At 36.2% G+C, this 12,090-nt stretch overlaps 1 protein-coding gene across 3 annotated transcripts; it reads right to left on the bottom strand.

The window, feature by feature from the left end:
* Positions 1-2,194: 2,194 nt before the first annotated feature.
* LOC123548751 (uncharacterized) lies at positions 2,195-11,672 on the bottom strand. Of its 3 annotated transcripts, none has more exons than XM_045336272.2 (8): positions 11,541-11,672; positions 11,184-11,362; positions 8,421-8,506; positions 7,778-8,067; positions 5,599-6,606; positions 4,739-4,848; positions 4,284-4,496; positions 2,195-3,995 (listed from the first exon to the last, which is right to left on the bottom strand). In XM_045336272.2, exons 2-8 carry the CDS (start codon positions 11,349-11,351, stop codon positions 3,747-3,749), a joined length of 2,124 nt encoding a protein of 707 aa, XP_045192207.2. In that variant the 5' UTR covers positions 11,352-11,362; positions 11,541-11,672; the 3' UTR covers positions 2,195-3,746. The 3 variants fall into 3 exon arrangements, with proteins under 3 accessions (XP_045192207.2, XP_045192208.2, XP_045192206.2); XM_045336273.2 differs by having other exon boundaries at positions 11,546-11,601; XM_045336271.2 differs by lacking the exon at positions 11,541-11,672 and having other exon boundaries at positions 11,184-11,534.
* Positions 11,673-12,090: the final 418 nt, after the last annotated feature.

Genomic DNA, 12,090 nt, shown 5'->3' with positions numbered 1-12,090 from the left:
CTTTAGCTGAAATATACCTTTAAAGGTTCTTCCCATAAACACAGCATGGATCTTCATCAAACTTGGGTTTGTAGCATCATTGTAACGTGCCGTGCCAACTTTATTCCAATGGAAACGCTTGACACTGTGTTAGGGCCACTTGAACAAAAATAAAGATACCGTTAAATGACTTCTTCTCATGAACCGCTTGATGGATCTTCATCAGACTTGGGTTTGTATTATCATTGTAAGGTCTTCTCCCAAATTTGTTCAAATGGGTGTGTTAGACCCTTTTAGCTGCCGCTGGAGGTAAAGATGGAGAAAAGCCCCCTTTAAATGACATCTTCTCGTGAACCGTTGGCTTGGTTTTCACCAAACTTGATTTGTAGTGTCATTGTATGGTCCTATCCCAAACCTGTTCAAATGGTGCCTGTAAGAGGCCACTAGACGCTTGATGGATCTTCACTAAACTTGGTACGTAACATCATTCAAGATCATCTCCTAAATTTATTTAAATGGTTTTGTTTGATATTTTTAGCGGTTACAAGAGAAAAAAAAGAAAATTGAAACTTCTTATCTCGAAATTTATTTCAATTGTTGAGCATTTTTGGGTTGTCACATCAAAATATAGACAACAACTTTAAATAACTTTAAAGGTTTTTCACCATACTCCGTCAGAAACACTGTAAGTTAAACTTCGCGTTTCAATTAAAATTTATCGTGAGCTTGATGTGATATTTATGGAGCGGACACGTCTCTAGGATACCATCCAGGTACGTACCATATGGATGGGAGACGTCTCTAGGACACCATCCAGGTACGAACCATATCGAGCGGAGACGTCTCAGGGACACCATCCAGGTACGAACCATATCGAGTGGAGACGTCTCTAGGAAACCATTCAGGTACGAACCATATTGAGTGGAGACGTCTCTTGGACACCATCCAGGTACGAACCATATGGAGCGGAGACGTCTCTTGGACACCACCCAGGTACGAACCATATGGAGCGGAGACGTCTCTAGGAAACTATCCAGGTACGAACCATATGGAGCGGAGACGTCTCTTGGACACCATCCAGGTACGAACCATATGGAGCGGAGACGTCTCTTGGACACCATCCAGGTACGAACGATGGATAGGGTTGTTTTGCAAACCGTTCCAGACTCTTCAGCCGCACCGGTGAAAGCTAGTCCAACAACCTGGCTGTTGGAAGTGCCTTATATATACAAGCACTACATTGTCAATGATGTTAAGGTGTTGTTTTTTATTGGACCTCATTGACAGTACAATGTCGAGGATCAACACGGACGACTTATATAATTCATTAGTAATTTAGTTGTCTAGATAACAGGTGAGAAATTTCCATGTGACCACTGAAAGGGTATTTTATATTTACAATATAACCTGTTTATATAGGCCACCGAAGGGACTGACTGTAGGTGGCCACTCTTGATAGTTTACCGCTATATTCAGGTAGCCGATATAGAGCATCAAAGTTGTTTAAAACTCCATTTCACAATTCAGAAACCTCTCCTATCCAGAACCTCTGAAAATGTGTCCATTACATGTAGAATAATACACGATGTGAACTCTATATGGTAGCTGATTTCTGCCATTTCGTTCTGGCTTTTTTTTTTGGCCCTTGACCTTATTTGTCGTTCTGGCGTGCTGGTGCAAGTATCGTCGTAAGTTCTGTCCCAAGTATTTGGCATGTTGGCGTGTTTCACATTTGAAAGGCTCCAACACAAAATAGCGACAAATAACACGTCAAAGCAAAATGGCAGAATTCAGCCATCATAATAACTGATATCTTTTTCGAATTTTGTGATGCGGATTACTGGTGTCAGTAGGTTCCACACTTGAACAGCAGCGGTTAGAAAGGAATTATACTATAAAATGTTCTATCAGGAACGATATGGATATCTTCAGAATTTCTCAAATTGTTGCGTGAATCACCCTGCTCAGGGACAAGAGAAGATAGGTAGGCTGGTGTAAGATTAGATTTCATTTTAAAGAACATACTAATAGTCAATATTTGTATCGTTCGTCTGGCTTGAGAGTTTCAGAAGTTGCTTCTCGATATAGATTTTCCAAAGAAACAAGTCTGGTAGTACCGGAGGCGATGCGTGCACATTAATTTTGTATTTTGTAAAGTTGATCAAAAATTGTTTCCAACAATTTAGACTTTACAATACAATACAATACAATACAATACAATACAATAAGTTTTATTTTGAGTCGGCAAGAAGGCAACATTACAAAACATAAGCTCTGAAGAGCTTTTGAACCGACTATACAACAAATTAAAACAAGTTTAACAAAATTAAAAGAGCTACAAAAGAGAAATTAATTAAGCACACTAATTTAAGTAGAACTGGATGAGCATGTGTAATAATACAAGTGTTAAAATCTGTGTTGAAGCTGCTGATCTAGACGCTGCTGTCTAAAAACTGCCATAAGTAAGGAAAATAAGATCTGCAATACAAAAAAAACAACACAGACGTGTATGCTTAAGAAATGGTGATAAAAACTGTATCCCCCCAAATCAGATTTGGAAAGAACTGATCAGCAACTTCCTCACAGCAGCAAATGACTAACAACATGAAAGAGAGCATGTCACATATACAGACAGTGTACAATACAATAATATGCACAGAAGCATACAAGCAAGCTAGATAGCACATACTAAGCAATCAGCCAAACAAGGTAAGCAGAGGTGATAACATATTATTAAACTACAAAAAAACACGGCAAACTCAAGACATAATAAATAATCATTAAAACAGGCTAATCAAAGCAACTCAGGAAGCAAATTAGGTCAAAGCTGGTCTGCGGGACCCACCAGCAGAAAGCCCCAGGCATTATTTATTTGTGTAATGTAGTTTAAAAACAATGAGACAGAAGTGTGACATTTACTGTTTTTGCTATAATTGTTCCTAACTCTAACGTTGTCCTGTGCTTTATAATAAAGATAAGCCTAACTGATACTGGTAGTCTGCCAAGATCTGCACCGCGAAAACAAAACTTTGATAATTTCCACCCAGTAGTTCCAAAGAATACGCCGAAAGCCTGCTGAAAAATGCTTCTTTTTGTCCCAAATGCAACATTCTAAACTCAGACTAAAGCCAACAGAAAAGTACTGTTTATACCCTAAATTATGTACTTTATAAAGCAAAAACGAAAGGTAAAAATAGATTGATCGTACGCAATAGTACGGCTGTTATAGAAATATATCTGTTCTCTGATAGTTATCAGTTATCACTGAAAGAAGAAAATATAAATAACAATACAAATCGAACGATTTGTTAACAATTAAAACATTTATACGTGTGTAACAAACGAAAACGATCTGAACTGTTGTAACGCATTTTTTAAATTTATTTATTTAAATCACAACGTGCAAATAAGAATTAGAAATTCATTTCAGAAACATAGTTGTTGCTTCCTGTAAATTAACTTTGTTAATCATATAGTTTTACACGCACGCACGCACGCACGCACGCCCGCACATACATACATATATACATACATATTGGCAAAGTCTACATACAATTTAAGTAGTTAATTGTTTGGACCTCTGAATGGTATTTGAAACCAAGTCAACAAAATTCAGGGAGGGTACTCCTGTACACAGCCGGAAAAAGCAAAAGTAAAATGGACGCTGCTGCTTACAAAATGATATTTTGATAAAGTCCCTTTTCTGTTATTGGTCCAGTATTTTGAAAAAAAAGAGAAGATGAATGTGTCAAGACACTGTTTGATCATTATGTAGAGTCACAACAGAAGAAACGGACGTCGTTTAGAGCGGTGTTATCGCCCTTTGACAGATGACCCTCGATACGGGTTTGGATCCCACATATTGCCGAGCCTGTTGGACATTTTTCACTCCATTTTCCATACTGACCCTCGGCTCCAACTATAGGATTTGCTAATTCTTGAAGATTTTGGGTCCAGTGTAAATCATTACACGAAAACCGGACAAGGTTTGCCATGGTGTCGTCTCCTGTTTGTTTCTGAAAGTATTGTATCAACAATTACAGTTAACTGAAATGTAATGATTTCTGAGGTTAGTTATTGCATGACAGAAAATAAGAAATACATAGGAACTGATTTTGATGGTGTCGACTGTATTTGTTTGTGTACAACTTGGGATGTTGTACCAATACCACCGCATCTACGGACGTTCATTATAATGTTGCGATCAGTCAGATATAAGGGAACTTTTCTTACTTAAATCAATGGATGAATTTGTTTGCAATTAAATTTCATGTAACGGGACATGTAAGAACATATGAAAATACCTCTGGTTGAACCCTTAGCGCAAACCTCTGCAAGAAAAGAGGTATATGCTTGTTCTTTGGACAGAAAACATCGCCAGTCCATTGACCCCTATGACCTGCGGCAGACTGAACAAGTCTTTGTAACGTTCTCCGTACACCGTTCCTGTCGGCACACTGAAGGCTAACGGCATTTAGGGCCGTATTGTCACCGTCAATTCCTTGGTTTTCTTCGTACTGTAAAATAAATATTGAAAAAAAAAATCACAGATTTGCAGATTTTATTTCATTTTAAAGAACATTGGTAAAACATTTACATTTATGATATATTTCTCAGATATATAAACTTTTTTATTCTTTTATTTAAAATGTCTGTAGTCATTCTAAAATTATCGTTGTATATGTACAACAAGTGCATTTTATATACTTTGTTTCAATCATTTTAAGACCAAATAGGGAAATAATTCTGAAATACATACCTTCATATTAAATCCAATAGCAAATGTCCCTACTGGACAGAACTGTGGTGTAAACCACAATCCATACGAACCACCATTTTCAACTGTAAGTGTTTTAGTCACACGTCCATCTGAAAGTAGATTATTTCTATATTGAAGCAGTGGACCCGTTATGGCATTCGGCAGTTTCCGTGCAACTTTGTAATCTCGTCTGTTATTTCGGCATTTTTTTGGCCGTAAATATAGCCCATACAAACAATGGTTTCCATGACAACCGAAAAATGCCGAAATCACATACCGAGAAAACGTAACCGAGCGGAAACTTACTGAATTTGAAATAACGTGCCTAATTAATAACAGAAATTTTCAAATAGATACACTATACAGATCGGTATGTAACACCGACCAAGGGATATGTCGCTATGAAAGTAAGATAAATAATGATAGGGCCTCTGGTCTTAGAGGTGCTGCACATAACATTACCTCTCATGAGCAGACTCCACCGAAATATCTTTTAATAGATTGCTTACATTTTCAAAATATCTACACATGACAGAGACATTTTCGCATTAGACATCACTAGTAACCATTTCTATCGTATTATATATACAAATTTATATGCAGTTCCGCATTTAAGGAAAACAGATTTGCAACTGATGACAGCATCTTTTTCTACATTCATTTACCATCTTTACTATTTTTGTGGGGGACCAAATATGCATCTTGTTAGTCAGTGAAATAAACGTAACACACTTCGGACAAGAGTGACGAGATAAAAATGGCGTTACTTTATTTTACTGGCTACATCGAACCTATCAGAGTAAGACAAATGTAGAGCTCTATCTGAACATGTTATAAACGCCTTTTATTTCAGTTCTTACCAGAAAGAAATTCTATATGTCTTTGTAGCTCGTCAGGCACCAGCCTTTTGTAATATTCTTCTTTAAATGTTTTTATATTGACTGATATTGTTTCATAATCTACGTCGAGATATCCCATGTAATCCTCTCTGAAAAGTGATTCTATGGGCTCCAATTTATATTTGGAGGGTACTGGGTTGTTCTGGACAGTAGAAGCCCATGTCATTGCGTCTCCATTAGCCGGTGGAGCTGCACCAACAGTGATAGTCTTTGTTTCAACTGACTTAGAAAACTGGGAAGCTTCTTGGCGTTGTTCGACCGACAGACTGAACCCACCGCTAACGCGGATTAGACCGCTATAACTAGCTTGAGCTGCAACGTTGATGCCCTGTTCTCTTTTCTTTTTATACATGGAACTTTTCATTTTATGTTCATACAAATATCTAGCACCAAAGGTGATCTCCTTTGCAAAGTGAGTGCCAAAAGTATCAAAGAAGTCGAGATAGGGAGCTTTGCTTATTGAGCTATTTAACCTCCGAATCCAGCCGACGAATATATCTGTAAATGGTGGTGGGTTTTCCTTTTGAAACTTACTGTAGTAGTAGTTGCAATGGGCTGAAGATATTATATATACAGATTCGTGGGAAGACAAGTCAGAAAAGACCTGTTTGTAGCCCGCGCTGGCGGAGAACGCTACACCAAAACCGTCGCCGCTAACACCGGCATTTGTGGACAGATCACGGTTTAGCTCCTTGCTGGTCTCTATGACGTCAGAAGTGAATGATGTCACACAGGACACATCTGGTACCACAACAAGGCCCTTAGGGACGCTATAACGACAATCGGCTGTCTGCTTTCCATGCGAATAGTCGGCATCAAAAATTGGGTAAGTAAATCCAGGATCATGCCCATGTGCTAAGGGATATCCCCGATATATGTCGTAACCAAGAAACGCATAGTCAATGTCGGGGAAAGAGTGTTTCATGTGAGAATTCTGACAATCCTGCATCATACTGTCCTCTCGCATACCTGAAACAAAATTATAAGCCCTCTTATTACGCAACCCTTTCACATCTGTGGTAATTAATTTTTCATTTTCTACCTTTTCCGTTGAGTCTTGCATTAAAGTTAGTGAAAATTCGTATTAGATCTAGATCTAGATATTTGCAAAAGCATGTTTGTTCATTTTAAAATCAATTTACTCTTTTTTTTGATTTTTGAATTTTTTTTGTTCTTACAGGGGTAGGCTTTAAAACAATGCACATGCCAGTAAGTAGCAAAGGCCACTTTTACAATGCAGCATACTTTAATAACGTTTGATAGGACTTTGACTGAGTCTGGAAATATTTTCTGATCCTTTGGGATCTTGTAGTCTATAAAATGCTGAGGGCAATGATTAGGGCGTGTCGATTGTTGTACATTTCATTAGGCCTACATCTCAAACCGAGTCTGCTACCTCTCATACCGAGTCTGCTACCTTTTCCACCTCTCAAACCGAGTTTGCTACCTCTCATACCGAGTCTGCTACCTCTCAAACCGAGTCTGCTACCTCTCATACCGAGTCTGCTACCTTTTCTACCTCTCAAACCGAGTTTGCTACCTCTCATACCGAGTCTGCTACCTCTCAAACCGAGTCTGCTACCTCTCATACCGAGTCTGCTACTCTCAAACCGAGTTTGCTACCTCTCATACCGAGTCTGCTACCTCTCATACCGAGTCTGCTACCTCTCATACCGAGTCTGCTACCTCTCATACCGAGTCTGCTACCTCTCATACCGAGTCTGCTACCTCTCATACCGGGTCTGCTACCTCTCATACGGTTGTACCCCTCAACGAGTTGCTACCTCTCAAACCGAGTCTGCTATCTCTCTACTCGGGTCCTGTTTACGATTTGTCATTATGATTTATACTTAAACGAGTCCTATGTTTTAAAGTTAGATGCTTCTTTTTCCTAGATTTATTTTTTTTATAACATTAAATGATCATATTTAAATATAGACATGTTGCTTTTTCCTCGTATTCAACATATATTCAGTAAATAAATACGTTTTAAATTCAATTCTGAAACCGTTCTACCAATTCACAGATAAAAGATAAACTGTTTATTGTGACATCGAATTCTATTCCAAAGAACGGTTTACGTGAATATTTTCACTTGCAATACCAAAGTCAATGCTTAGAATACAAGTAAGGAGCATACCTATATTAAAATAATATTTCCTCAATGCCATGTCGTTTTCTGATGTTTCTTCTTGCATTCGAGTTTCACTTTTAAGTGTATTCTGATCAATACTGACATTTTTCTGTCGCGTATGATTGTCGGAAGCGAAATATTTCGGCTGTTCCATGGATTTCATTCCGGGTAGCGTTTCATTAGTGAGGAGATAGATGCCAGTCAGTTGACTTCTCATTGCTTCAAACCTAGGTACGCTAGATTCTGAGCTGCTCTGCTGTTTGTCCATTTCTGCTTCTATTTTACTCTCTAATTTACTGCAGTTGTAATAAATATATCTAACATATAAAGTATTAGAGAAATGAGGTGTTGATAAACTTTATCTGTTTAAGATTTTCATGTAGTTTAGTCAACTTATTAATGAATTATCTGATATTATAAAAATAACACATGGAAGATCGAAAAATCTTTTGCAACGCAATCCATGTACATATCTAGTTTTCTATTGATCTAATGTAGTCGCGTTAGCATTATCATAATTGCCTTTTGTCATTTTCAACAGCACTGTTTACAAAGGTTGCCACAACGACCAGTTTACAGAAATAGATGTTAAAAACCACAAGGATCTATAGGTCTAAACGAAGGGAAATAAAACAACACTGATACTTACTTGATTCTTTGTGCCAAAAACAGAAATACGCAGACGGCAACTCCAGCACATACACATATAAGACAAGTCTTCAATAGCCAGCATTTCTTCAATAAAACAGTACAAATTTAATTATATTATGCACGGTATACCACGTTGCAATTTTAATTCAACAAAAAAAAAAAAAAAAAAAAAAAGAATCATGAGGAACATTGAAAGTTGTGCTTTGATGGCCATGTAATTACGCAAACTCTCTATTTGAAACTTAAAGACCCACCACGAGCTAGTGACCTCCCTTTTTCGCCCACAAAAACTTCATGAAAATCATTTTTATAATACAGTAATATATACATCTATACGACAAGTTTTCAGGTGGACAATTTAGGCCCTTCCTAAATAAATGTGTTTTCACAACTTTATCTGCAAGCTTATTCAGTAAATCTCTTTTCAGCATAGTTTTAAGAATATAGATGAATAACAGTCTTACACTGTAGAGACAAAATGTGATTGAAACTTAACTAAATGTACTGATTTATGTACATATTACTACATTAATTCAATAAAATGTTAAGACATTAAACACATTGTCTTAGCCTAATATATGTCACTGTCAACTTGGAACTAAATTCTTGTGTATCTCATATTTTTCATGCAAATCATGTATAACTACCAGCATGGAAGTACAAAAGAATACAGTTATTTTGTGGTGTCTCTTTAAAGACGTGTATATATATATTTTAATGTGCATGACACAAAGTACAGCTAAATTAATTCTATATATTTTTTTTTTTGTAAAATTTCAATACTTCATTAACATGTGTGAATGCTTTCGACTAAACAATTGTATTTATTGTATTTGTAGATAAGAAGGTCATCAAGTGACTTTAAAATATCTTTTCGTCGCGCAATTACTTACTAAAGAAAGCCTTAATTTCGAAAAAAAAAAAAGAAATACAATGATATAAAAATATATTTTAAATCAAACGGTTACAAATCTAGAAGTTTTAAACGGTTACAAATCTAGGAGTTTAAAGCGGTTACAAATCTGTGAGTAAACATACACAAATACGGATTTTAAAAGGATACACGAAGGAGTGAATTAACAGTTTTTGTTTTTTATTATGCCCCCGAAGGTGGGCATATTATGATCGCAGTGTCCGTCCGTGCGTGCGTGTGTGTGTGATATAATTGGACTTAAATGTTCACCATAATGAGACAACGTGTCAAGCCGCGACCCAGATCCCTATCTCTATGGTCAAGGTCACACTTAGAGGTCAAAAGTTAAAAGGGTCTGTTTCGTGCCCGGTCCATCCATGAAGAGATATTGAAATAATTGGCATAAATGTTTACTATAATGAGTCGACGTGTCATGCGCAATACTCAGACCCCTAGCTTCAAGGTCAAGGACAGACTTAGAAGTCAAAGGTTAACAGGGTCTGTTTGGTGTCCGGTTCATAACTCTGCCATTCATCAAGGGATTTGCAAATTACTTGGCATAAATGTTCCCCATAATAAAACGACGTGTCATGCGCAAGATCTAGACCCCTAACTCGAAGGTCAAGGTCACACTTAGAGGTTAATGGTTAACATGGTTGTTTCTTGTCCGGCCCATAACTCTGCCATCGGTGAAGGGATTTTAAAGCTACTTGGCATAAATGTTCGGGGGCATTGGACACTAATAGTGACAGCTGTTGTTTTTTATAAATTCATCATGCTTTCCTCTACCAGATGCCAAAAATGTTTGATTTCTGTGCAACTAATTTTTCGGAATATTTAGAGAATATTTGTGATACACTTTAATAGTTTATCGGATTACCACACTGCACACAAAAGTTTGGCGCATTCGGAGTATTGATGAGAAAGTTGAATCTGTTTGAAGATAACAATAGAATTTTACATATTTTGTTATCTTTACAAAATCTTCTTAAAATAAATAGTACCATGGTGTAGTTTAATCTTTCTGCCTTATTTTTGTAATCTACATAGGTATGACTTTCTTAAGAAATTTTGAAGAAAATCATTTTAAAGTAAGACACCCATTCACTCCTAAATGCGTCCATGAACGGTTATTAATCTACGAGTTTACATAGAAATATATGAATTTTAAACGGTTATATATCAAAAATATATGGAATTTAAACGTTAGTTAAACCAATACTACGGAAGCTCAGATGGGACATGTGAATCTTATTTTTATATCACCTCGTGGCCACGAGATATAAAAAAGAGAATAAAAACTTATCTCATGGCCACGAGATATGAAAAACAGAAGGAAAAAACAAAGAAAAAGCAAAAAAAGTTAATTCGTGTTTTTTTTTATTTAAACTATCTCGTGATCACAAGATAGCTATTTGTTTTTGTTTTTAAACTATCTCATTTTTTTCTTCTTTTTTATATCTCGTGGCCACGAATTAACTTTTCTGTTATTTTTTCTTTTTTTATATCTGTGGCCACGAGATAACTTTTTGTTCTTTGTTTTTTGTGTTTTTTTTTATATCTCATGGCTACAAGATACGTTTTTTATATCTCGTGGCCACGAGATAATATAAAAACAGAACTCACATATCCCCTCTGAGCTTCCGTACAATACTGACGACTGGTGAAGAAAATTATTTTATATAATCGGACTAGGGAAATTTAAAAAGCGTGACTGAAATGTGACGATTTAAATTGTTCAGATATATACATAATAAACGTATATATACAAAATATGTTTGAACAGACATTTTACATCTGCTCTGTTGACATAACAACATCAATGATCATGATAAAAATGTCCCATACCCCGTTTGAGGCTGTCTTGGCACCATCTAGTGTTGAGAAGTCTGTTTTGGTCAATTTTGCAGCAGGTGAATTTTTTAGATTGTTTTCAACATCACCTTGTTGTTCTTTTTGCAATAGCTCCATTGCTTGCTCAGATTGTCTTGTTGCATCCTCCGTGTACATCTCCATTTCTTAACAACCTGTCAAATGACAAAAAAAGTTGTATCTGTTGCAGCTTTTGCTAAAATATTGTATCACGAAGTAAAATTAAAAATCCTAAATATTCATGATTGCGTTTTCTATAGAAGTGCTTTGTTTTCAAATACGTATTCACCACACTTTTCAGTGTGTCCATTAATTGCAATTTATATTTCTAACCATACAGAATAAATTTCAAAGCAGAAAGTGTCGCTGTTGGTCGGGGCTGCTTTCTCTTATGTCAGTTACCCGTTAGTTTTTTTTGCAGACATTATATAGAGGATATAAATACTGACATATAATACATAATAGACATTTAATCAGACTCTTCCGATCTGGAATGATTCACACTTTTATTGTCTTGGGGGATCTTCGGATACACAATATGTCTGATCTCAATTTAGTTTTGGGAATTTAGAATCTGAAACAATTTTTAAGGCATGCTGATAATAATAATTGCTTTCATTATAAAAAAAAACTGGAAGGGTGACAAGAACACTGCAAATCCTCTCCATTATCTTTAAAGATTTAAGGTCGTTCTTGTTCATATGTTGAATGCCGTTTGCAACAATTGTTAGCCAACCTGCTAGTTCTATTCATTAGAATTAAATCAAAGACACCTGTCGAGAGAGAGAGAGATAATTCTAAGGCCATTAAGTATTCATTAAAGTAAATTATTTTAAAATATTACAAAATAGCACATGTGGCTATGATTAATGCTTATATCATG

The sequence above is a fragment of the Mercenaria mercenaria genome, chromosome 6, assembly GCF_021730395.1.
Source record: "Mercenaria mercenaria strain notata chromosome 6, MADL_Memer_1, whole genome shotgun sequence".
NCBI classification, from domain to species: domain Eukaryota; kingdom Metazoa; phylum Mollusca; class Bivalvia; order Venerida; family Veneridae; genus Mercenaria; species Mercenaria mercenaria.
The sequence above is the reverse complement of the archived record's forward strand: the minus strand, read 5'-3'. Positions and strand labels throughout refer to the sequence as shown.

Coding starts and splice junctions, on each gene's coding strand:
- LOC123548751 (XM_045336272.2), bottom strand. CDS start 11,351: ATGGAGATGTACACGGAGGATGCAACAAGACAATCTGAGCAAGCAATG. Junction 8,068..8,420: donor TTTTTGGCACAAAGAATCAA/GTAAGTATCAGT, acceptor TTACAACTGCAG/TAAATTAGAGAGTAAAATAG. Junction 6,607..7,777: donor GAAATATTATTTTAATATAG/GTATGCTCCTTA, acceptor ATTTTGTTTCAG/GTATGCGAGAGGACAGTATG.